The 25494-nt window shown below is 61.1% G+C and overlaps 1 protein-coding gene across 5 annotated transcripts in view; it reads right to left on the bottom strand.

Annotated features, from left to right (window-relative positions):
- Window positions 1-720: 720 nt before the first annotated feature.
- Window positions 721-25494, bottom strand: part of KCNQ2 (potassium voltage-gated channel subfamily Q member 2) — a 43349-nt gene continuing 18575 nt past the window's right edge. Inside the window, exons 6-17 of one of the 5 annotated variants that reach the window (XM_065919669.1) lie at window positions 23903-24013; window positions 23279-23374; window positions 20572-20666; window positions 19490-19519; window positions 16581-16649; window positions 15638-15667; window positions 11505-11558; window positions 7884-8107; window positions 7414-7522; window positions 6885-7016; window positions 2195-2318; window positions 721-1452 (exon numbers count right to left, since the gene is read on the bottom strand). In XM_065919669.1, coding sequence (XP_065775741.1) covers window positions 721-1452; window positions 2195-2318; window positions 6885-7016; window positions 7414-7522; window positions 7884-8107; window positions 11505-11558; window positions 15638-15667; window positions 16581-16649; window positions 19490-19519; window positions 20572-20666; window positions 23279-23374; window positions 23903-24013 — 1806 coding nt within the window. Of the gene's footprint in view, window positions 1453-2194; window positions 2319-4862; window positions 4971-6884; window positions 7017-7413; window positions 7523-7883; window positions 8108-11504; window positions 11559-15637; window positions 15668-16580; window positions 16650-19489; window positions 19520-20571; window positions 20667-23278; window positions 23375-23902; window positions 24014-25494 lie in introns of all 5 variants that reach the window. The other 4 variants (XM_065919668.1, XM_065919671.1, XM_065919673.1 and 1 more) reach the window with 4 other exon arrangements.

Genomic DNA, 25494 nt, shown 5'->3' with positions numbered 1-25494 from the left:
AGGCAGGTCCATGTCACAGAGCTGGCCACAGCGTGGTGACCAGCGCCCAGCCAGGGGAGAGGGAAGAGGACACAGGGTACACCCCTCCAGCTTCCAGCTCTGGAAGGGAGCCCCCAAGGATCTCCTCCAGGAGCCTATGGAGCCCGTCCCTCCCCACAGGAATCAAGTTCAGGAGGTCTGAGGCCATTTTGTTCTGGAGGGGGTCCCGAGCCTCGCCCCCACGCCCCCTTCAGGCCAGAGTCCTGAACGTGGGGCTGGCTCCTGTCACAGGATGCTCGGAACCAGGGGGAAGGTGGTGACACTGACCAGCAGCTGCGGGTGGTACCCAGGATGATGGGGCAGAACAGGAATGGGGGCAGAGACAACCCACACGCCCTGGGCCTCAAAGCTGCTGATCCTCACGAGGCAGATCTGCCCCTCGCTGCCACCCTGCCCCCACCCAAGCCTCCACCTGGCCACCGGGTGCCTGTCCTCAGCCTCGACCCCGGCCTCTGTCATGCCCAGGCCAATGGTCTGCAGAGTCTGCCGAGTGGGCACGGCCAGCCGGGCTGCCCCTTGCTGGAAAAGAATTCCTGCCAGCCTTCAGTGCGAGAGACTGAGGGCCACGCCTGCCTGCCACCCTGCACAGACACCCCTACTGCCTTGCTCTAAGAAAAGGGCCCCAGAGCATCTGCCTCAAGACCAGGAGGCCAGGAGTCAGGGGGAGGCTAGCGGGTGGCCTCACTTCCGGGGCCCGGCCCAGCCCATATCACCGAAAGGGCCCTCGCCTGTCGCGGAGCGTGGTGGGGGCCCGCACGGGGTGCAGAGGTCCGAGTCCGTGTCCGACTCGCCCTCTGCAATGTAGGGCCTGACTTTGGCACACGGAGCGACCGCCGCATAGCAGCTGTTGAGGGCATCCAGGTTCTCCTTGGACTGGGAGATGCTGAAGCCACTGAAAGAGCGCTCCAGCTCCTCGTGGTCCACGGATGGAATGGAGATGGATGTGTCACTGTCCCTCAGTGCACCCTCGTGGGGCCTGCAGGCCGGGGCATCCTCCGGCCTCAGGAACTCTGTGCTGGCCCGGTGGCCCCCGCTGTAAGCGGACAGGGACCGCTCGTGGGTGGGTGGCGGTGGGATGCGCACGAGCGAGCTGTGGTCCCCCACGGGTGAGGTGCCATGGCCTGGGCGGGGGTGGCACTGCTGCTGCCACGAGGTGGAGGGTGGGCACTGGGCGGGGGGCGCAGGTGGGGGAGCCGCGAAGTTCTTCTGGCCCACGGAGCTGGTGGAACGGACAAGCTTGATGATGCAGCCACTCCGGCCACCGTGGTCCCGGCTGTCCTCAGGGCTGTGGTACGGTGGCGCTGGCTCTGGCTCCTTGGCCCCAAAGTAGGCCTCGGTTTCCGTCGGGGGGACACCCATGCGCTGCATGTAGATGTTCACCAGGAAATCCAGCTTCTTCTCCATGGACAGGACCTGCGGGAGGGGCCAGTGGGCCACGCTGGACGCTTCCCATGCTGGGGAGGGGGGCAGGGGTGGGGAGGACGGTCCCTGGAGGTGGGAAGGGCTGGATGCTTCTCATGGGGAGGGGGGGTCAGGATGCTCCTTGGAGTTGGGGAGGGCAGCAATGCTCCCTGGACGTGTGGGGACCCTAGACACTCCCCAGAGGTGGGGGGACCCAGAATGTCACCTACAGAATTGCAGAAGCAATAGAAGGCAGGACACACACACACACACACACCCTACCCCCAGCAGCTCAGCCTCTGACCACCCCCATCAGGGTATGTGGCTTCAGGGCTTCAAAGCATGGACACTCTTGCTTGTATGGGCCACTCTGTGGGTTCACCCATAGAGCAAACTCAAGACAGAAGGAACCATCTGTTCCTCTCCTGGGCTCCCAGAAGCAGACCCTCAGCTGAGGGTCTTGTGTGTGGTTCCAGAGGACTTGTTCCCAAGAGAGTAGAGGAAAGTCAGACAAGTGGGGTGGAGAATGACCACGCAGGCCCTGCAGCAGCGCCCCCCAGGCGAGAAAAGAGCGAGCAAGCCAGTGCTTGGCCTGGGGTCTGTAGGCGCTGGCCAGCAGAAGGGAAGTGCCCCAGGCCTGGGAGTGCTCACGGGGTACCCGGGGTCCAGACACCACAGCCCTCAGCTCCCCACAAAGCTGGCGCACCCTCCCGCAGCGGCCGCGCGGACACCACGGACCCCCAGCCTCTCCCACCTGCTTCTCCACCTTCCCCAGCCTCCCCATCATGCTGGGGTCCTCGGGCAGCTCCGCCTCCGCCGGGCCCTTGCCTCGGTCTTTGTCCGCCATCGCTGGGCCACGCCCCACGATCTGGTCCACTCTGCCGGAAGAGATCCACCCCGGGCGTGAGGTCGGGTGAGAGTGCCGGGGCCCAAGGCGTCTCCTCCTGGGCCAAGCCGCAACCCCCAGTTTCAGGCTCCAACTGAGCCAGAGCCGACTGAGGGCAGCGAGGAACCAGGACAGACGGACGCCGGGCGCCAGGTCCCCGTCCTGCTCTCTGCCACCCTCGGGGCCTGTCCCTTGACCGTCCCATCCCAGCGGGGCTGGCACATCAGCGAGGAGCAGAGAAGGAAGTCAGGGCCATGCACTCCCAGCTCCCCGCATCTTCCCCACCCCGAGCCCAGCCCCCACTCCGGCTCTGCTCCTGGATAACGTGCCACTGAGGCCCCGCCCACCCGGGGGTCTGGAGGGGGCGGAGCTAAAGGTCTGCAGAGGGAACCACAGAAGCGCGGGTAGGGGGCAGGGGGGCGTGAGGGCTACGCTCCATGCTCCAGACGCGGGAGGGGACACAGACTAACACTGAAAACCGCCAACGCACAACCAGAAGGGACAGACAGAGCCACTGCCAACCAGAAGGGGTCCGTGTGCGCTCGTGCGTGTACACGTGTGTGCTTACTGTGCATGCGTGTGCGTGCTTCCATGTATGTGAGCGCACGTGTGTGAACGTGAGTGTGCCCTTGTGTGCACACGAGTGGGGGATGCGGAACACAGCTGAGCTGGCCTCAAACAAGGGTAGCAGTCAGGAAAGCCAACAAGAGGGGAAGGAGGCCTCCTTCCTGGAGGGGCTTCTGCTTGACCACCGTGTGAGCAGGAATGGCCCCAGAGGAGCTCAGAAGGGGCCTTGAGAGCAGCAGCGTGGGCGCCTGAGCCGGAGGGGTGCAGCCACATGGACACTGGGCAAACACACTGGGGCCAGGGTGCGGCTGGCAGGACAGTGACCTGGGCACAGGCCACGCAAGCCTCATGGGCGGAGCCCCTTTCCAGGCTCCAGAGTGAGGAGGGCTGCCAGGCCCCCTAGCAGTGCCACTTGAAGCCACTGCCCCTTCCCCGGCTGCCTTCCTCATCCACAGCTGCCCTGATTGCCTGTTGGGACTCAGGGATCTGTCCTGTCTGTCGCAGGAAGCAGGAGGGGTCAGGCTTGCATCAGCCATGGGGCAGCCTCCTCATGCTCCAGTGGGCATCATGCTTGATCATGCGGGGGGGCTGGGGGGGGGGGGGACGAAGGGCCCTCAGACTCCAAGCAGACGCCGTGGGGACAGAGCGGGAGGAGGGCTGTCTGGTGTTCAAGTGTCCACACAGTCCAGGCACGGGCGCTCAGCGCCTTCACCCCTGCCACATGACGGGCTGTCCACCTAGCTGCTGCCCTGGGAGCCTCAGCTCCAGGCCTGGAGCTGCTGCTGGTGGGTGCTCCCTGACTCTGCACTACCCCCTCCCCTGGGCCTCAGGTGAGGAGCTGGGCTTAACCCCTCCTGCCCAGTCGGGCCTTCTCTGTGGGAGTCTGCGTGTCCTCTGGCTGCAGTGCTCCGGGAGGCCTGGGGGCTCTGAGGGCTGGCAGGGCCTCCTCAGCCCCTGGGCCCTACAGTGATGCCGGAAGGGCAGGCTGCTGTCTCGGGGCACAGCTTCCTGGGGGCTGTCCTCCTTGTGGGGCACAGGAAGGACAGGGGATGCGAAAAACACTGTTTGGGCTGCCCTGGGTCAGGCCTGCTCCCCCGGAAACTCCTTTCTTATGGGAGAGCTGCCAGGCTGAGGTGCCAAGTACACTGATCCCCAGCCTCACACACAGAAACCCCAGCACATAGGAGTCAGACACCCAACTCGCTCCATTGGCCCAGAGGTCAGCATCCCTGCTGGCCTTCAGGACACCCCTGGTCCCCTCTGCCAGCACAGCCAGGGTGCCTCTGCCCTCAGCCCACATCCCTGCCCTGGGTGCTGCTCTCGCAGATCTGCTGGGGGGGTCATAGCCATCATTTCAACCGTCCAGGGGAACAGGAAGGCTCCGATGTCTGAATTCACCACCAGTGTCCCTGGTTCTGCTGCCTAACACCTAACTGCCCTCATACCCCACTCCCCTTTGGCCAGGACCACCTCCTGCAGGAACCCTGACTGCGGTGACAACTAGACACAAAGTCCAGGGCTCTGGGGACCCCCTGGGTGTCCCACTCAGGTTGGAGCCTTTCCTAGTCACTCTTCATCAGGGTCTAGAGGCCAGAGGACCTGCTTGGTTCATCAGCAGCCCAGGGTGACCCACCGGCAGTGGTGCTAGGAGCCTGCATTGGTGCTCAAGCAGAGCCCCCGCAAGGCAGGCCTCACGTCTGAACGCGTCTGGCCCCTGGGGGGCTGCCATCTACTTGTGCCCAGGGAGCGCCCCCACAGCAGTCACACAGGTGTCACACAGCCTCCCCAGGAACCCGCCAAGAGGAGCAGCTCAAGGGCCCCAGGCCCAGCCTCCCGGGGCTTCAGAGGATGTCGCTTTGTCAAGGACAGAAACAGCCCCACGTCCTGTCGAGCAGAGAGGGTGCTGCCGTCATGTGGCTGGAGCGAAGGGGACTGGCATTCCACACAGACAGGCGGGGCGTGTCCTGACCTAGGTGAGTACTGGGGTGACTCTCTCGGAGGGGCCGTGGGTCCTTTGCTGGGGTACTTCTTGTGCCGGGGAGTTGAAGGGGGTGGGGGGCCCACAATCATATCTATCCTGGCGAGTAAACAAGAAAAGAGACACCGGGAAAATGCATCGTGAAGCAACATGGGGGGAGGGGGGCAGCAGGAACTTGCATAGATGAAAGGAACGACCTGCTGAAGGCCGCCCCGACCCTGTACAGACGAGCGCAAGGACTCTGAGCTCCAGGACCTCGGCACCGAGCAGGGCTGCAAGCTCGCGGTGCCCTGTCTGCCCGGGCCAGTGTCCACATGCACAGGACACTGGCAGCAGACTGCCAAGGGTCCCAGGAAGGACACGAAGGCCCTGCCAGTGAGTGACAGACATCCAGCTCCTGCGGGGTGGGTCTGTCTCATCTGTTTTCCAGACGGAAAGGGAGGGAGAGGAGACCATCTAGGACAGAAGAGTCTGGTGAACAAAAAACAGCTGCTGTGACCGGTGGAGGTGGGCCAGCCGTTGGGACCCGGGGCAGCCTCTCATTCACACTTGCACACATGTGGACACACATACACATTCACCCATTACACACATCTGCATGTTTGCATGCACTGGCACACGTTCACACACCTGTGTACACATGCACTCTCACACATTTGCACGTGCACAACTGCATGTGCACACATGTTCGCACATACACACAGGTCTACTCAATGCTCGAGGAGGACAATGAGTAGCTGACCTCCTCCTGGCCCAAGCCCGTGGACAGGAAGGGGTCACCCCCCGGCCCCACCCAAAGGGAGAGCTGGAGGCCTAGATGGACCACTCCCCTGGGATCTCAAGAGGAACCAGGTAGACGCCACCTGCTGTGGGGCCAGAGGCTGGGCTGACCCCCAGTACTGCCATGACCATCCAGACACCCCCACGGCCAGAGTCCAGGCTTCAGGGCCAGAGAACTGGCAGCAGCTTCAGTGGAGGGGCCTGGCCAGCAGAGGGTGAGGCCCACGCCAGGACAGACCCACGACAGCCATGGCATCACAGGCACCACAGACACGTGTGCGCGTTTGTGTGGACGGTGCGTGCTTCTGAGCACATGTGTACTCAGCGTGCATGCGTGTGTGCTGGCCTATGGGACATATATGTGGACATGAGACTTAGGAAACAGTTACTTGTGTACACGTGTGCCAACACACATGTGCATGTGGGAGTAGACATAGTTCTGTGTGCATGTGTGTCCCGAGTCCTCACTGCGTCTGTGTACATGCATGTACGACTGACTCCTAGAGTGAACAAGCCAGAGACGGCAGTGCCCGCGTGCGCCCTCCCCCGGCCACGCCAGGAACCTGTCCAGCCCCACCGCCTACTCTCGCCATAGGAATCCCTCTGTGTGAGGGGAGGGAGAACCTGCCCTTCCATCCTGGAGGAAGAGGTGCCACATGGCCTAACTACTGCCCAACAGGCCCATGGAAAACTGCCCCTTCACCTCTCAACAGAAGTACTCTCCCCAGCTCACGTGGGCACACATACATGCAAGGACACACAACACACACAGATACATGCGTACACTCACACACTTCTGCAAAACATGTGTTGCACTCGTGTGCACACATGCACATGCATGCACTTTACACATACAAGTGTGTGCACATGTGTACCTATGGTCTGCACGTGCGTGAGTACACGTGTGCATTTACATACATGCATGTGCACACATACACACATACACGCTTGCCCATCATGGCAAGGGCAGAGAGAAGAGAGAAACAACAGAAAGATTCAAAAACAGACCACACGAGGACATGGCAGAAAAGACCCTCCTGGGGCCGGTGTGGGGCCGGAGAGGAAGGGCCCAGATGTGGCAGCAAGCAGGGCCAGCCACTGTGTCTGCAGCCGCATCCGCTGCCACATCTCTGCCAGGAACAGGCAGCCTGCACTGCACCGGTCCCCGAACAGCACCCAGGTTTGGCCCAGAGGACCCGGCTCCACACCCCAGGGCAGGGTGGGTGCTCTTGCCTGGACTGCAGGTTTTTGATGCGGGACAGCATGTCTAGGTGACCGGCTGAGTACTGCTCGATCACATCCATCACGTCGTAGGGCCGCAGGCTCTCCTTGAACTTCCGCTTGGACACCAGGAACCGCATAACACTGGTGGGGGGTCAGATGAGGGGCTGTGAGCAATGGGCAGAGACCACTGAAGGCAGCCCCCCAACAACCACCTAGCTATGGCCCTCCCAGCATCTCTAGCGCTGTTACCTAGGACACCCACTCCCCATAACCCCTCCACCTTTGGGCCTAGCTGTGCTGAGGACCCTTGTCCACTCAGGAACTCCTGTGCAGCACAGCTCCTGGCCATCCACGGACGGCCCCAGGCACCTGGCACCCAGGAGCAGGTGACAGCCATGACAGCAGGTGCCTTGTGAGCCTCAGGGCCCAGGCTGAAGTGGTGTCGGCCACGAGGCATCGCCCTGGAGCTGTGTCCTCACACCCGCTTCCCAGGCCCCACGTGCACAGATGGCTTTGCGAGAGGTAGCCAGCTCCTCACCACACGGCCCGAATGCTGACTTTGAGGCCTGGGGTCAGATCCTCTGTCACAAACTCGCAGTTGCAGCTCTTATTGTCGTCCACGATGTCCTCCCCTGGGAGACTTGCTTCTGGGTGGAAGGACACAGCCCATGAGGGGCCAGGCAGCCCCCGGCACTGAGGGGCCTGGTGCTCTGGCCCCACAGTGCTCCAGCCCCCCACTCCTGCCTTCTCAGCCTGCTCCCCTCCACTGTGCTCCTTGGGGAGCAGCCACCATGAGAGTATAAGAGGGCATCACTGTGCATGGACAGATGGACAAAATGTGATATGTCCACACACGGGACCCGGGGAATGTCTGCCGTGAGAGCAGGAGCACACCGTCACCAGTGCCGTGGGTGAGCATGGAGCTCGTGGTGCAGGACAAACCCGTGTGGCCCCGCCTCCCAGAGCTGCAGGACAGCAGGCCCCTACCCCTGGGGCTGCCCAACCCACCTTCCGAGTTCTGCCGCGAAGCAGCACCCCTGGCCCGGAATGCCTGCCGGGCGCGGCCACGTTCCCCGAAGCTCCAACTCTTGGGCACCTTGCTTGGACTGTCCTCTAGGCTCTGGTCGGCGCTGGGTGACCGGCGGACGGTCTGGGCCTGAGGGGACCCCTTGCCCTTGGCAGCCACGCCGCGGGGGCTGGAGAAGACACGGTCTTTCAAACTGACCTTCTGACTGCTCCCGCGAGAACCGATAGACGGACAGACACACAGAAAGACAGCAAGAGAGGTCACCCTGCAAAGAACACTCCAGCCCACTGGCTGCTGGAGCGTGGATGGGGCGCCGAGGCCATGGGGATGGGGAAGGAGGGTTGCCTGGGTGAGTGGAGACGAGTCAGCCCTACCACAGACTCCCAGGGCCCACCGGGTGCTTGGCCTGGCCGGGGACCAGTCAGTGGACTCTGAAATCACTTTCAGTTGCCACCCAAAGTGCCTGAGCTCTTGCCACACTGTCCAGCCAGGCCTCCTTCTCCAAACGTCCTGGGCACCGCCTGAGCGCACCCAGCCACTTCAGTGGTTACCACACCTGCCCCTCCACCCTCGTAACTGCACCAGGTCAGGAGGGTGAGGTCTGCAGCTGACCCCTGGGCCCATCTGCCCAACCATGGGGAGCTGCCTGGAGGAAGAGTTGCAGGGGAGGGGGAGAGGAAGCAACACGGAGGGCAAGGGTCTGCCCACCCCTTTCTACCCAGGGCAGCACAGGTTCCCCCAAACAGGACCCATCCAGAAATAGAACATTCACGCTCTGAAGAACACTTGGGGTGCCAGTTGAGCCCTGGTCAGAGGTCGCAGGGAGGGGGTAACCGTGGCCATCCAGCTGCAGCCCCATAATGGGCTCCCTGCCCTCATCTATTGGTAACCACAGAGATGGATCTGACACCCCGAGTTTGTCAGTTCTAACATCCTCCAGGCCTCAGGCAGGAGACAGAAGCAGTTGTGGTAGTCATAGGTCAGGCCCCGGGCCAGGCGGCCACTCACTTCCTCCCACAGACCACCATCTGCCTGGAGGAGAGCGAAGTCCCTGTGAACTGTGAACCCATTCATGCCACCACACTGAGGGGCCACAGGACCTCCTGGAGTGGCCTCTGCACTGCCCTGGGGCCCAGGGCCTGGCGCCATCCCTCATGGGCACCTGACAGGGCCTCTGCTGCCCCTGGGAAGCAACCACCACAGCTGATCCCTCAGACAGTGCCAGCCCCATCACAGATGCCCCGGGTCAGCCACCTCCATTGACCCAAAGGGGACCCACAGCTGACACAGCGTCAGACGGCGCAGAGATGACAGGCCATGGAGAAGAGACGGCCCATGGCCTGGTCCACCCAGCCCAGACACTGCAGTCCAAGCTGGTGCCCCCACCTTGCCCCCAGCCAGCTGAGACCCTCTGTGCTAGTTCTCAGGCCTGAGGCAGGAAGCCCACTCAGAGGGGAGGTTCCCCCAGAGACTCTGGGTGCCCAGGGTCCCCTTGAGCACAGGAGCCAGGGCATTTGCTTGCTCAGGACACTAACCCCAAGCCTGTAACTGCTGTGCCTGTCACGAGACCAAGACAGGGGTGGGGGGCCAAGGGACCCCCGGAGCCAGAGCATGGGGGCCAGTGTGCAGATAACCCTCGTCATTCCCAAAGGAGACCACCAGCTGGTCCAGGAGAACCAAGAAGCAAGGGCCCCACCTAGACTTTGATGGGGACCCCTGGCTGGATTTGCTGTCCTGTGCACACCAGGGGTCCCTGGAACTTGGCCCCACGCAGCTGCCTACGAGGACAGAGCCACAGGAAGGAGGCTTCCCTGGCCTCACCCTGGCCCTGCCATCCCATCCCTGACTCTCAGACTGCTCAGACCGGAGAGGAGCACCCTGCTGGGGGACCATGGGTGGTAGTCTGGACTTTCTCAGTTATCACAACTCAGAGTCACAGGCACGCAGCCCCCCAGCCACCCTGATCCTTCGTTGACTCCAGGCGCTCGAGTGCTGACAGTCCTGCAGGAGTCAAGAAAGGCCCTCCCTCACCTCACAAGCCAAGGATGAAAGCAAATGCAGGGTGGAGCTCTGGCCGCCTGCCCCCAGCGAAGGAGCAGGAGGCTAGCCCACTCTCCAAGTGAAGGGCATTTACACGGGGCCAGGGAGCAAGCTCAGGAAGGTCTGGGGGAGAAAGCAAGGCCCAGCCTCTCCTCTCCTGCCTGCCACCACCCCCATCCCCCATCCAGGGCAAAATCACCAAAAAGAGAAGCCAGCCATCAACAGGGATAAGCAAGGGGGCACCCCGGCTGAGCGCCCCTATACCCTAGTCTGCACGGCCAGGGCCCAGCGTGTCGGGGGGAGAGCCAGCATCCACCGAGAGAACCATCTGGCCCACAACTGGACCTTGGATGCCCAGGGAAGATGAGGAAGATGAGGGGAGAGTTGTGAAACACACATAGCGGGGCCAAGCATGGCCTGGGCCCCTGGACCGGCTGTGGGCACCTTTGGCCCTTCCGGTTCCCAGGCAACCTGACCACAGCCCCCGACCTGATAGGCCAGCCTGTGGCCAGAAGCACCCTGGACACAAGCTCTGGGCAAGCAGGACAGCTTCTGTTGTGACCCCAAATCTCCCCTCCGAGGGCTGCAAGAGCCCCCCACCCCCGCAGGCCTACTTCAGAACACACAGGCAGCACGGCAGGTGCAGGGTGGGGGGAGGTCTCCCCTCCGAGCCCTTCTCTGGGGGAGCAGGATTCGGAGCATGCACGGATGCAGGTGTGCAGGCATGCCGCCCTGGAGCCCCGACCTGCTGCCCAGCCCCTCCCCACGCCCACCACTCAACACCCCTGCTTCCAGGGCCAGCTCAGACCACATGCACACGATGACTAGTGAGTGCAGCTGCCAGCACCTGCGGGCCGCACGGGGCAGGGTGGGGCGGGCAGCAGGGGGCCCAGAGCAAGCAGGAGGACAGACACTTCCACATCCCCGAGAGCAGACAGGGCACAGAGAGAGGAAACGTGCCGGCAGTCAGGGAGCCCACGGGGCAAAGGTCGGCCCTTCCACCGTCCCGTTTCCAGTCTGCCCTAAACCAGGCCTGTACGTGGGAGGGGGGAGCCGCGGACCTCGGGCTTTCCGGTGCGTCTGGTGTGCCAGGGCCACAAGGAGCCCGGCACACACAGGACAGAGCCGCCTCCCGCGGGCGGGCAGCGGGTGGAGGGCAGCGCCCTCCCTTGCGTAGTAGAGGTGCTAGATGGCCCGGCCATGCGGAAGTCTCGCAGGAGAGCAATCAGACCCCGGAAGGCACGCTTTGCGGGTTCAGACCCCCTGGCCGGCCCCTCTCCTACTTGGAGTACAGCATCGTTGGGGCATCATTTGGCTTGGGGCGAAGGAAGGGCATTAGCGCCGTGCCCCTGTTGCCCAGGAGGGCGCCTGGGGTCAGAGGAGGGCAGGGGCTCCACGAAGGGGCTGGGAGGTGAGCTTCCAATCAGAATCCGGGCCTGGGGGACCGGGCGGGCGCCAGCTTTTCCCTGGCGCATCTAGAACCTCTAATAAGCAGAGTGTTTGGAGCGGGAGGGGACAAGAGCCGTGCAGCAATGGTCGTCCGAGCGGCGTGTCCGCGGTACCTAGCGTGTCCTGGGCAGCATCCACACAGGGACTCTGCGCACCGTCTGCCTTTACTGGAAATGAGGAGAGGACAGTTAGTCCTGGGGGCGCTGGCGACCGGAGGGACCCCGGCCAGGCGTGTGGGCGAGGGGTGCACCCGCCACAGAGTTCGCATGGGAGAGAGAAGTGCGAGCGCGGAGGTCGCGCACGAAGTCCTCCGTCAGCCTGGAAAAGAAAATAGTCCCTATTTTTGGAGAGAAAAAAAAAAATCCATTTTTTTTTCTCTCCAAAAATACCTTTTCCTTCCAGCATCTATTCGGGGCCATCTCTTTCAAAAGATGTATTATTTTTTGCTATATTCATGCCAACAAAAAAATAATACATGGGCTAAGGCTTTGCTGGTTCTACAGGGACAGGATTTCAGAAAGCTCACGTTTTCAGAGGAAAAACGTGCGAGTTTGGCTTCACAAACCAACCCAGCCAGCGGCCTGATCAGAAGTGGCCCCCATTTACCCAGAAGACAGTGGCCACCTGTACCCGGAGGGGAGCCAAGGAGGAGGAGGCTTGGGGCACCTGCACATCAAAGGGCCGGCCAAGGCCAGATCCTGGGTGAAGGCTATCCTGACGTGCAGCTAGCTGTTCAGGAAAGGCGGTGGTCAGGAAAGGTGGTCAGCCTGCCCAAGACCCTCCGCAAAGGCCAGAGCGAGCCTCAGCTGTGCACAAGAACCTGCAAGCATGTTAGTTGATCAGTCATGTCCAACTCTCTGTGACCCCCATGGACCACAGCCCGCCAGGCTTCTCTGTTCATGGGATTCTCCAGGCAAAAATACTGGAATGGATTGCTATTCCCTTCTCCAGGGGATCTTTCCCACCCAGAGATCGAACCCGGGTCTCCTGCTTTGCAGATGGATTCTTTACTGTCTGAGCCACAAAACTTTTAAGCAGAAATGAAAAGAACCAGCGAGAACATCAAGAAACCCAAGAAACCCTTCGCTTCCCTGGGGTCTTACTCTCTGCCTCCACCTTCAAAGTTGTTGCTTCTGAGACAGTGGCTCCCAAACTGCTGCGCCTAGAAACCCGGATGCAGCCAACAGTGTCGACTCACATTCACTTAAACACCAGTGGCACCTGCCACTGTCCCAGCAAGGATCTCCCCACATTAACACCAGCAAGCTAGGGTCAAGGTTCCTCAAAGAGCTCTCCCTCGGCTTCACCAGCTTCGTCCTCCGTGGAGGAACCTACGAGAGTGTGCGTTTCCCTGGTAGGACCTCCCCCAGTTACTTCAGGTTGTAGAAAAAAACTAACTAGAGGGCCACCCCGGACAGAGGGGCACACCTTCCCAGGACTCGGACCCCCCCAGACCCTGCCCAGCAGCTCACAGAACTCAAATTTAGGGCAAACGTGCTCTCCCCGGGCACACTCCCGAGGCAGCCACAGTTCCACCAGGGCCTGCTGGACAGATGAAGACCCTAAAGACCAAGACCTACATGGCCAGCTCCTTGCAGGGGTCCCCAGGCCTGCACACAGAGCCCTGCCTTGCCCCTCCTGGGAGCTCCTCCCCCAGGAAAGAGCATGAGGTGGGGTGGGGTGTCTGCCTCCAGCTCTTTGGAAGGACCCCAGTCTTGAACAGATGAGCAGCCCCACACTGCCCACCCACCATTTCCTACGTGACACCTCAAGCCTGGCTCCCACGCACAGGAGCTTGGGAGCGGCTCTCCAACTGCAGCGGTTTCTTTAGTTTTAATGAAAATTTAAACAGCCTCACGTGGCCAGAGGCTCCTGCATGAAACAAGGAAGTCTGAGAGCAGGACAAGAGCAGAGGAAGGGGGACTGGTGGTGGCCCAGCCAACCCCCCTGAACACTGCTCCTCTGCTTGGGGTGGGCAGTGAGGAGCCCCAACTCCAGCCCATCGCCTCTGGGCTCTAGGCTGGCCCTGCGGTTTCCTGCCCACATTCAGCCCGGGGGGGCCTGGGCTCCAGAGGGTGGAAGAGGTGCCCACAAACAGTCACCAACACCAGACTGGACAGACACGCACCCAAACACGGCACACGGCCCCCCACGACGAAGAGGGGGCCACATGGACGGGAGCAAAGCAGCTGGGGCACAGGGGTTTCCCCAGGCACAGGAGAAGGCAGTCAGAAATGGGGTAGATCAAAGGGCAGGTCAGAGCCACACCCGGAGCAGCACAGCCCGAGACCCCCACCTGCCCCTGCCCTCCGCCAGGCCCACACCTTGGTCTGACGCCCACACAGCCACGGTGCACGTCCCCACCATAAGCCAGGACCAAAGGGTCTCCCGGCAGTGGAGGGCCCCCGCACCCACCCCATCCACCTGCTTAGGGTCCCCTCGCCGGGCAGCCCAGGAACAGCCCACCCACAGGTGTCCAAGGCGGGACCCTTTCCTGCAGACCTACTGTGCACCAGGTGCTTCACAGGGGCTCCTGGCTGCTCCAGTCGGGGCACAGAAATGCCCTGGCTGAAAGGTGTGCTCCCAGGATAGGCCGCCCTCTGTCCCAGGGCCTCAGCCTGGGGCCCCCAGGGGAAGCCACTGGTCACAGGCAGGGACACACGGACACACAGGGAGGGAGGGAGGAGCAAAAAGCGGGTTCGAGGAAGGGGAGCCACAGAACGTGCCGGAGAGCCAGGGGGCTCCCGTGAATCCTCACCTGGAGTCCTGCTTTCAGGGTCAGCCACCTCATCCCCAAAGACAGAGCGGACGTGAAAGGGGCCCGAGAAGGGCAGTGACATGATTAAAGGCACTTGGGGGGGGCAGGCAAGATTTTCCAGATTGGGGGAGGGGAGGGCAGGAGAGGAGAGAGAGAGAGAGAGAGGCTGAGACGAAAATTGTCTGGAAGGGAGAGGCACGCAGGCGGTGAGCACAGGGAGCCGCGATAGGCCGGAGGGGCCGCGCCGAGGGCCAGAGAGCGCCCACTGGGCAGAGCTGAGGGCAGCCGTGCCCACCTGCTCGGCCTCCGGGTCCTGGGGGCTCACAGGAGGGGCTGATGGCAGCACCAACGGGAACCAACGAAGTGGAGCAGCCTCGGGGCGCCCCAGACGCCAGGCTTGCTGCTCCCCCTCCCTGCCCACCTGACCACAGCCCCGTGCCAGGCCCCTCGGTTTGTGCCCATGAGAACAGAGGTCACTGCCCAGGATAAAGCCACTCTGGTCTGGGATCTAAAGGGTCGTCTGCTGCTCTTTAGACTGGTTGGAGGCAAAGCACTGCTGATGTTTCCAGGTCAGCTCCAGTGGCCAACCCACTTCAGGGACTCAGGGGTGGGGTACATGCCCCCCTCCGATGGATGCTGAAGCAGGGCTCAGCCCAGTGCCTTCCCAGCTGAGCAGCCTTTAGTCCAGGAGGGCACGAACAAGCCGGCAGTGTCTTTGGCCCCCATGGCCTGGGGGACGGGACTCCCCATGCAGGTGTAGACAGGGCACCAGGGAACCCCTGAGCTCAGGGATACACAGCAGTACATGGGCAGGTTGCAGGTCACCAGACTTGAAAGTAGTGAATTGATCTGGCTTTCTTTTCAAAACTAGGAAAACAGCAGGGTGCTATCCCCCTAACCCCAGCTGAGATCACCCCCGGGAGTCCCCATTTGGGGTTCCTGGTCTCAAATTCACATGAACCAAATAGAACTGCAGGGGCCTAGACAGACACGAGTAGCGGGGTACAGGTGCCCACCCAGGGGGTGTGAGGCGGGGCAGGAGATCCTGCCCAAAGGGAACCCTCTCCCACTCCTCCATCCTCCAGAAACCTCCACAAACCAAGACCTGCAGGGGTGGTGTGAAGACCTCCCCTCAGAACAGCCCCTCCCCCTACTGCCTGACCCTGATCCGCAGTGTTTGGGACACCCCGTGGGAGTGTCCCACCCTCAACTCAGAGCAGCCCAGACCCTGTGCTTGGAGCCAGTGGGACCGCTCCCCTGAAAGCCGCCCAACTCCCGCCCAAGGGGCTGCAGTCACAGGCGGGCAGACAGGAGCTGCCCCTCAGCTTGGGGGCCTGTAAGGGGGCATAGACCCAGGTGCCCACATCACCAATGGGCAGGGGTCCTCGCGCAGTGGCATCAGGGAGCATGCACAGGCCCCGCGGCAGCACGAGCTCCACGGGACACGCAGAGCACAGCGGAGGCAGCAGAAGGCAGGCGGGCACTGACCTGGGAGATGGCTCCGGCTGAGGCTCCTTCCTGCAAACAGAAGCACATGATGTCAGAAGCCGGCCCAGCGGCTGGACCCCACACAGGGCCCAGCTGATGCACAATGCTCCCATGGGCCAGGGCTCCGTGTGAGGGGTGCAGAAACAGCCCACATGCCCCTAAGAGCTCCCTGGGGGCCCAAGGAGGCAGGTTCCAGAGGGACAGCGAATCTGGAAGGGGTCACGAGAAGTTTTGAGACTGAGGGTGCTATGGCCCCATGTTTATGGACACTTGTTTTAATCAGCATCACCAATATTAACGAACTTTCAAAGAGGACGTGTGAAGAAAGCTCTGGAGCTGTCAACTTCCACAGTCAATGCTCAGGACAGCTAAGGTCCTTCACTTAACCACACCCACGAGGACTCTTCCAAATAAGGTCATGTTCACAGGTCCCAGGACACAGATGAATCTTTGCAGGGGGGCACTATCCAACCCTCTTCAGATGCCCCACTGGTGAGAGCTCTTCAAACAGCCCTGGGTGGTGGGCCCAGCAGGCATCCTCCCCTCCTCTCCCATTGGCCAGTCCGTGTCCTTGGCAAGCCTGTCTGTGTCAAGTGCTCCGGGAGTCACAGGTTTTGTGGTCGTGAAGGAAGCAGCAGGTGCTACTCACGTGTCTCCACCCGATGCTCCAGGGTTGGACTCTTCCTCCGACCTGTGGCCAGAGCACCAGCCTCCCAGCCCCATATGGAGTACCACCTCCCCCGTGCCCACCCCCAAACCAGCCACCCTCAGGATGGGAGCCAAGACTGGTCAGCAACAGGGGAAAACCGCCAGCAGCACCAGGGCCTATGGCAACAGGATGTGAACATTCTGAGCCATCGGGGGCCTTAGCCCAGCCTGAGCGCCCCTACTGGCTCTCATGGAGCCACGGGGGATCAGAGCCAGCGTGGACGCCCCCGCCCACCTGAAGGTAAGTCCAGACTTGCTCTTGAGGTTCCGCAGCAGCTCCAGCTGGTTGAGCGGCGGGATCAGTCTGCAGCAAGAGGACAGGTGAGTGAGCCCACAACCCACCAGAGCCCCAGGGACCCCCATGCCAGCTCTCACCGGTGTCCACATCTCACATGGGGACACAGGCCATGACAACCTGTCACAGGCAGAAACAGGAGGAGTCCATGGTGGCAGCAGACCCCCGGGGAGCCCGTGCCTCCACCTCTGCAGCCCAGGCACTTTCTGCGTTCCTCTGGGCTCACTTTCCCTGGGCACCTCGGCCTGGGAGCGGGTGGTGTCCAGGCCATCCCTAGAAGGGATGCCCACGTGGAACAGGTCCCGCAGGGCACCAGAAAATGGGGGGGTGCCCCTCCCCTCTCCCAACCCCTGAACACCCCCTGGATTTGCAGCACAGTTGAAAACACAGCCCCCAACATCCTAGGACTCACAGACCCCTCTCTCTCTGAGCCACTCTCTCTGCCAAAGCTGAGCAGGGCAGAGGTCCCAGGAAAGGACTGTGCTGGGCAGAGCCCACTGGGCGGTTCCTGGGTGACTGGTCTGGCCCTACTCTGAGCCCCATTTCCCAGATGGAGTCCCACCCACCAGGACAGCCGCATGCCTGGCCTGCCTGCCAATCCAGCATTCAGGCTGTGGCCACCAGCAAGAAAGCCAGAGGTGAATCAAGTCCCTCTGGGATGCCAGGCAGTGGTCTGTACACCTGGGAGGCTCCTGGGGAAGCCCACGCCCCCACCTCCAGCTGCAGGAGCCTCATCCAGAGACTTGGGTCCCCATGCTGTCTGGGGACACTTTTGTCCCTTCCCCCACCCCACTCCCCACTTCCCACCTGGTTCCTGGACACTTTCAACCCTCAGCTTCCATCTCGTCCATCAGTCACCCTGTCAGCTTCCAGGCACTGGTCTCTCCTTCCTGACTCAGCCTCCACCTGCTCTGACACCCCCACTGTCTGTGACATCCCCACTGAGCCCCAGGTCCCCAAACCCTGTCCTGAGCCTCAGGCCTTCTTGACCCTGGGGACCCCTGACCCTCCCAGGCAACTGTGTCCAAGACTCTGCTGGGAGTCCTCACTCTGTCCCACAGTACCACCATTCCCCACACACCCTGGTTCCAGCCCCTACCCCCTCCTGTCCCTCCCACGTACCCCATGTCCCTGGTCCCCGGATGCCCATCCTCCTCTGACTCGCTCTAGTCCTTCTGCTCGGGCTCCCCACTGTCTCCAGAACAGGAAGGTCCCTGACCCCCTGTACCTGCAGCCCTGACCTGCCCCCGCCAGTCAGTCTCCAACTTTGCTCTGGTCTCTCCCAACTCCTCCGCTGCCCAGCCATGCCCCTAGCACCCAGAGGAACATCCCTCCCCCGGCCCTGCCCTGGTCATTGCCATCCCAGGGCCAGCAGGTGTGGCCCCACCCCTCTGTTCCCTCTGCAGCCCCAGCCCCGCCAGGCCTGGATCCTGGGAACGCTCGCCCTCCTTCTCCCCCTTCCCACTCCTCTCCAAGGCTCTCCCCTGTCCTCTTAGGTCCAGACCAAGCAGGAGACCTGGGCAGTTCAGTCAGCTCAAGCCATGGGCACAGTAGAGCCCCAGGAGTGACACTGGGGCAGAGCTGGTCTCCCCACCACCTTGAGCACCCACCGTGGCCTGGAGCAGAGACCCCGGGCAGCTGAACCCACTCAGCCCCCACACACGTGGGTCAAGGGCAGGGACACGCAGTTAGGACGCCATGCCTTGGACACAGAGCGGCAAGGGGACAGGACACAGACGGGCAAAGGACGTGCAGGCACCACACACTCGAGGGCCACGCACACACAGTCCAGTCGTGGGGGACGAGGGTGCAGCGGGCGATGGGGGTGGGACACACAGGAGCGAGCAGTGTTAGTCTAGGGGTCAGCCGGCTGCGGAGGACACCACCAGTCCCCAGGCCCGGGGCTAGGCAGGGGTGCCTCCCCAGACATCGGGGGATGTGGTATTGCTAGAGTAGATGAACCAAGGGGTCGCTGGTCTGGGAGGAGCCTGTCAGGGTCTGAAGCAGGGTCCCCCCCACCCGGAGCCCCAGGAGTCCAGGGTCAGCAGCCGGGAAGGACCCTGCTCCCTCTTCACCCCACCTCTGGGGGGGGGGGTCAGGCCCCCCTGCCTGAGGAGCCTGGCCCTGCCCAGCCCCCTCTTCCCTTCTGGGACCAGAGGATTAACTCTGACAGGTTCCCACACAGGGCACCAAGGGAGGATGAGAGAGCCCTGCTCTGCAGGGCGGAGCACGGCGCCACCACTCTGAGTGGAAAGACAGGGCCTACAAAGGGCACAGGGGACCCTTCCTGGAGCAGCTTGGCACCCGGTCTAGACAGGGGACCCCAGGAAGCAGTGTCCGGTGCAGACATGGTCAGTGGGGCCACATGGATGGGCCACAGGACCCTCTGTCCATGGCCTCGAGTCTCACTCTCACTGCCGTGCGAAGACTTGGGGTTGGGGGAGTGGATGCAGACAGAGAGAGAGACCCCAAGCCCAGAGCAGTCTGCCAGGACTGGGGGCTGCTAACTGGGGGTGCCCCAAACTGGGACGGCCAATACCCTGTCTCCACTACCTCTGCACTGGGCATAAGTGGGGCCCCGGGGGCAGGGTGGAGGCGCAGGGGCAGGACCCCAGCCACTGAGACAGGCAGGAAGCAGAACAAGGGACAGAAAACACCTGGACAGACAGATCCAGCACAAGAAAGCAGCTGAGGGTGGGGGCAGTCAGGAGAGGGGACCAGGGGAGCGAGGAGGGGACATGTGGCTCCAGATAGGGGCCACAGGCCGGGCGGGGCTGGTTCAGGGGGCCCCGGGACAGTCCCCAACAGAACAGAATCACACCACACGCTTTCCGCCCATGCAGTCCTACCTGGAGGCCCCGTAGGTTTGAGTTTGCGAGCTTTCAAGTGTTTTTCACACACACACAGAGGGAAAGGAACAGAAGATTGTAAAAGAACGGGAGAAGAAAAAGGAAATGAAAAAAAAATAGTTGAGGAAAGTGGGGGAAACAACAGAACAAAGAAAATTAGCACGAGGGTCGGTCCTGCCTCAAGGGCTGGGAGCACAGGGCCTGGGGTGAGAGCGAGTGCCCTTGGGCCCCCGGCACCCCGAGACTAAGTGTCCCCGGAAGTGCTGGTGGGTCGAATGCTGGAGAGGGGAGCGGACAGCACTGTCTCCCAGGTGACAGGTCCCGGAAGAGGCAGGTGGGGACCTGCAGGAGGACTCTGCCCCAGTGAGGGCTCCGTGGGTGGACACCCAGGGGCAGGTGAGGGGACACTTCTGGCTGAGAGGACCCAGAGTTCAATGCTCACCGGAGGGCACCTGACCTTCATGGACTCTGGCCAGGTCCCCACGCTTCTCACCTCGGACCTCATCCTGAGCCCAGGCCTGGCACCAACACACCCCAGGGGCAGAGCCTGAAAGGGTGCCTACTGTCCATGCGACCCCCAGGGGGGCTCCCCAGGACACTCTCTCCCCCACAGGGATCCTGGGGGTGTCTGCACCTTGTCCTGTTGGGGCCTCGCTGTGGTCCGGGGGGTCTCTCCTTCCTCGACAGAGACCCTGGCCCTCGCTGGGGGTCAGAGGGTCAAGGTTATCCTTTTGTTTCTAAACACAGGGCCCCCCACCAGTAGGGCTGCACTGGGCTGTGGTCCGTGGAAGCAGCCGCATTTACCTCTGTGAGCTCAGGGGGCCGTGTCCACCAGACTCACACACTACACCCCTGACAGCAAGGACACTAAGCAGGGGGCGGAATGAAGGTGAAAAATAAAAGCCGCAAACTATAAAACAGAGAACAAAGTTAATAAAATAAATCACACACGATTCATTTTTGAAAAGTACATGTTTTAAAGAAAAAGAAACAAAAAGCAAACAAAATGATGAACAACTGAAAATGGGGATTAAGAACAAATGGGGGGCACACACAGGCAGCGTGGTGGGGGGCAGAGGTACCTGTACATGGGGACGGTCACCGTGCGCTCGTAGTACTGCCACGTGGAGTGCAGGTCCGTGCGTGACAAGTTGGTGGCATAGAACCTCCAGGCGGACTGTGGAGAGGACGGGGGTCAGGCGGGCGCTAGGGGCCCTCCCGCCTCTCCCGGGGCTTTGCCCCCACACATCCGTCTGCACTGGCCTCTGGACAGCAGCCCAGTGTCGCTCCCACCCCATGGGCCACAGTCACCTCTGCAGAGTGGAGTTGGGAGGGGGGACCCGGCAGTGAGTCTGCATGGAACTCCAGTTCTTTCCCTTCCATCTGTCCCACCTTGCCTGGCAGCCATCACCCTGTGTCATGGTCACCTTCCTGCCCTCCCCGGGGGACAGGAGGTGAGGGCCAGAGCCAAGGACATGGGCAGCATCCTCCACTGTAAGGCTGAACCCCTGCAGGGCGCAGGCCTCCCTTTACACCAGCCTTGGCCGGGCCTGGCCTCTGTTCCCAACTCTTGTTAATCAGAGTAAAATACACATAACGTAAAATTCACCCTTTTAAAGGGCACAGTTGATTGGTGCTAAGCTTGTTCCTGATGCTGTGCAAATGTCCCCTTGACAAACACCACACTTTCACCACCTCAAGACTAAGAGCCCCCAACCCACCAGCAAGACTCCCCACTCCCTCCACCCCTGGCCTGCCATCCCTGATCTGCAATCAGTCTCTGTGGTTCCCCACTCTGGACACTTCCTAGCAATAGAATTTCAGTGCCAGGCCTCCTGGGTCTGGCTCCCTCCATTTAGCACGTTCCCAAGGCCTGTCCCTGGTGGAGCCCGTGTCCAAGCCTTGTTCTTTTTAAAGCCAGACATATTCAAGCATGGGGCTTCCCAGGTGGCTCAGTGGTAAAGAATCTGCTGCAATGCAAGAGACGCAGGTGCAATTCCTAGGAAGATCCCCTGGAGAAGATGGCAACCCACTCCAATATTGTTGCCTGGGAAACCCCAGGACAGAGGAGCCTGATGGGCTACAGTCCATAGGGTTACAAAGAGCCAGACACGACTGAGTGACTAAAAACAACAACAAGATTCGAGCGTGTGGACGGACCACATCTTCTGCACCCTTTCACTGGCTGAGGTGGTGTTTCAACCTTTGACTCCTGTGAACAGTGCCACTGCGAGCACCTGCGTGAAAGTTTTTGGCTAAACACCTGTTTCCAGTTCTGTGGGGTGGTCACCTAAGAGTGGGATTTCTGGGTTGTGTGACAGGTTTAACCTTTGGAGGAGCCACCAAACTGTCTTCTACAACAGTCACACCATTTCACACCCACTCCCACAGCGACGTACGAAGGTTCTGACTTCACCTCCCCATCAACTTAATTTTTTTAAATTGTAGCCATCCTGGTGGACATGAAGGACTTTTGATTTTTATTTCCTCCATGAAGAACAATATCTTTTCATGTTCTTATAGGCCAGCTGGTGTATCTTCTTTGGAGAGATGTCTACTTAAATCCTTTGCCCATTTCTTAGTTGGGTCATTTGTCTGTTTGTAGTTGAGCTACGAGTCCTTCATGTATTCTGGATACCAGCTCTCTATCAGATATCTGATGTGCAAATATTTTCTCCTACCCTGTGGGTTATCTTCTTACTCTCTAAGGAGACAGTTCAAATAGTGTCTTTGGATGCACAAAAGTTTTTCTTTCATTGCTTGTGCTTTTGGTGTCATATCTAAGAAACCAAAGTCTCAGAGGCTGACTTCCTACTGCATGAAGTCAGGTGAGGTAAGCACTTAGGGTCTTCTCCAGTCACTTCTGAGCCTGCGTTCAGCACTGGGTATGTGTGGCCTCATGGAGTCCCTAGTGTGTGGGGGTCCTTCCCTAATTCCTCCCCATCTCCCACCCTCCCCCAATAACTTGGAGCTTCTCAGAGAGGAGGGGGCTGTGGGGAAGTGATATCTGTTCAGGTCGCGCTCCTTCCCTATGCTGCTCAGACCTGGAAACCACTGGGAGTACTATGACTTTGCTGTCAATAGTGGGTGGGACTACTGTCAATGGGGGGGGGGGGGGCATTTTTGTTCTTCTTTACACTCTTTTGCATTTAAAAGAAGCAGTTGATTGAAGTTCTTATGGTGAAAGACACAGGTGTACATATACACACAAAAGTAGGCAGCAGTGTGGGCAAGACCACACCTTTAAAAAAGAAAGCCAGGTGAGGGGACAGGCCAGTGTCCAGCCAGCAGTAAAGGTCAGTCAATGCCAAAGGTCCACTGGGTCCCCCGGTCCTTGGGAAGGGCTGTGGGAACCTCAGCCCCTCGGGCAGCCTGTGCCTGGCCCGCACTTTCAGGATGGCTCAGGAAGCACTGCTGGATGCTGCATGGCCAGTGTGACCCCAGTGATGGGGTGGGTGGTGCAAGTTGGGCAGCACAGACATGGCTCCGCCACCTACCTGCATGGGGGTCTCTAACCCCCATCCCACAAGTGCAAGGCAGCATTGGTGCTGTGAGGGGACAGCTCGGGGGCACCGGTGACAGCCTGGCCCAGGGCCCACAGACCGCTGGCCTTGATGTTACCTGTGCCACAGGTGCCGGGCCACTGCAAGCATCTAAGTGGCTCTCAGCACAGACTTGAATTCTCCAACAGGAGACAAACACCAGAGGGGCTTCGCTCTAACACCTCAGGCCCAGGCCAGGGGTCCCATGGGTCCGTGTGGGGCCCACATGGGGGCTATCTGGACGCACCTGGATCAGACCTGCTGCAGGGTTCCGCCTCTTCTCAAAGTGCTTCTGACGGTGTTGCTCTTGAACTTTCAGTGCAAAGCCAGACCCCAAAATGCCCTGCAAGTCACTGGGGTCAGACAGCACCCGGGGACCAGAGCCCCCCCAACTTTGCCTGCACACTCCTGGCCCCACCTTCTTGCCCCTACTCCCAGCCCCTAGTCACCAGGGGGCAGACTGGGGGCTTCAGAGTGGCAGGGCCCACTCTGAACACATCTGGGCACAAAGATTACAGTCCTTCCCAGTCTGTCTACACTGCAGCGAGCGGGGGGTGAGGCCCAGGGTCTCAGAGAAGAGCACCTGGACAGCAGCACCACCAGCTCCCCCACGCCCTGCACAGCTGCAGGGGGAGGGCGGACAGGGCCCCCACGCCTTCTGCAGGAAACCTGCCAGAGCCACGTCACTCACAGCTCCGCTCCTGGCCACAGGAACCCAACTGGTCAATCCCAGGGCTAGGAGGTGCTAATGGGGACCCAGAGATGCAGTAAGAGGGGAGCCCTGCCTGGCCCCACATGACCCCAAGGAAAGCAGTAGTCACCGAGGAGGCCAGACTCCATTCCCAGCAAAGGCAGGAAAGGCGGGACTCACGGCAGGAAGAGCAAAGAAGGAGACACCAATGAGGGTGAAGGTCGCCGCCAGGAGCCTCCCATTCCAGGTCTGGGGGTACTTGTCCCCATAGCCGATGGTTGTCAGGGTGATCTGTGAACAGAGGGCCCATCCTCAGCCAGTCCTGGCAGGACCCAGGGCCCCCTCCGAGGCCTCAGGGCAGCTGCCCACGCAGGGCCCGTGAGGCCGGGGTCACCACCAGCCACCCTTCCCCACTCAAGAACCAAAATGAACATGGGGTGGGGGGTGGGGTGTTCGGCCTCCACTCTCAATTACACCTGAGGTGGGCAGGGCAGGTTCACCCAGGAGGGCTGAGCTCCAGCCAGACGGGCAGCCAGGAGGCTCCGACAAAGCCGGAGCCTCAGAGGCAACAGGGCCAAGGGACCCTCTGAGGATGCTCAGGGGTCATGTAGGGGCCTTTGGAGGGGGGCCTTGTAAGCTGAGGCCAGAGAGGGAGGGGCCCAGCTGCCAGGAGGGGCATGGGATTGGGGGCACTTCCACACACAGGATCTCACAAACGTCTCCCTCAGAAGGTCATGTACTCCCAAAACAAGGGCAGACTTGGGGGCGTGGGGGATTGCTGGGGCCTCTGTCCTTGGGGCCAGCATTCGAGGCCAGTGTTCACAGCCAGCATTCGGGAGGCCAGCTTGAGAGCGAGGCAGTGGGAGGACTCCCCCAGCGCCCAGGAGGCCCCTCCAAGGACCACCAGCCCCCAGAGCAGAACAAGGGGATCTCAGGTGGAACAGTTCCCAAGAATGATGGGGTGGGGAGGGGCCAATCTCATCCCATCAGAGAGCAGAGGGAACCTTTAAAGTCTGCAGTTCACAGAGAAGGGACTTCCCTGGAGGTCTCTTGGTCAGGACTCGGCACTTTCATTGCCGAGGGCCCAGGTTCAGTCTCTGGTCTGGGAACTAAGACCCCCACACATCAAGAAACACAGCCAAAAATGAAACACTAAAATAAAAATAAAGTTCACAGAGGAAACCCCCGGTGTAGGTGGGGAATATGCAGAAGGGGTTCCCCGTCTGAGAGTTCAGCACCCCCAGAAGAGCTCATAAAGAAGGGGCACTCTGGCCCCCACCTGGGGGCATCCATGGAAACAGACAAGGAGGAGCTAGACGGAGGTCCTGGCTCGAGCTATTGGGGTCGAGGTCTGCGGGGCCCTTTGGAGGGTGGCCCAGGAAGCCTTTTCTCAGAAGAGTCCGTTGCACCTGGTGACAGGAGAGGAGCCAACAAGGGGCCCAGGAGGTAGGTGGCCGTGAGCATGGGTCAAAAGTTCATCAGCTCTGGATGGAGTCCTCCTCGTCAGGAGCAGCCTGGGAGGTTGAGTCAGGGGGTCTAGTTCCCCTTTTTCAAACTCTCCTCCATCAACATGACAGGCAGCACCGCCCCTCCCCCTCCATCACAGAGATCACACAGGTTGGTCAGCGGAGAAGGAAGGTGACCGGCCATGGCTGGGCACGGGCTCCCTGAGGGCCAGGCTTCCTGCCACCCCACACAGACCAGTGCATCCCCCACCACGGCCCACCTGGGACGCCACCTCCACGTGGCATCCTGGTCAGAAGCAGCCAGCA

Source organism: Muntiacus reevesi, chromosome 2 (assembly GCF_963930625.1).
Source record: "Muntiacus reevesi chromosome 2, mMunRee1.1, whole genome shotgun sequence".
NCBI lineage: Eukaryota > Metazoa > Chordata > Mammalia > Artiodactyla > Cervidae > Muntiacus > Muntiacus reevesi.
This window is presented reverse-complemented; position numbering and strand designations above follow the sequence as displayed.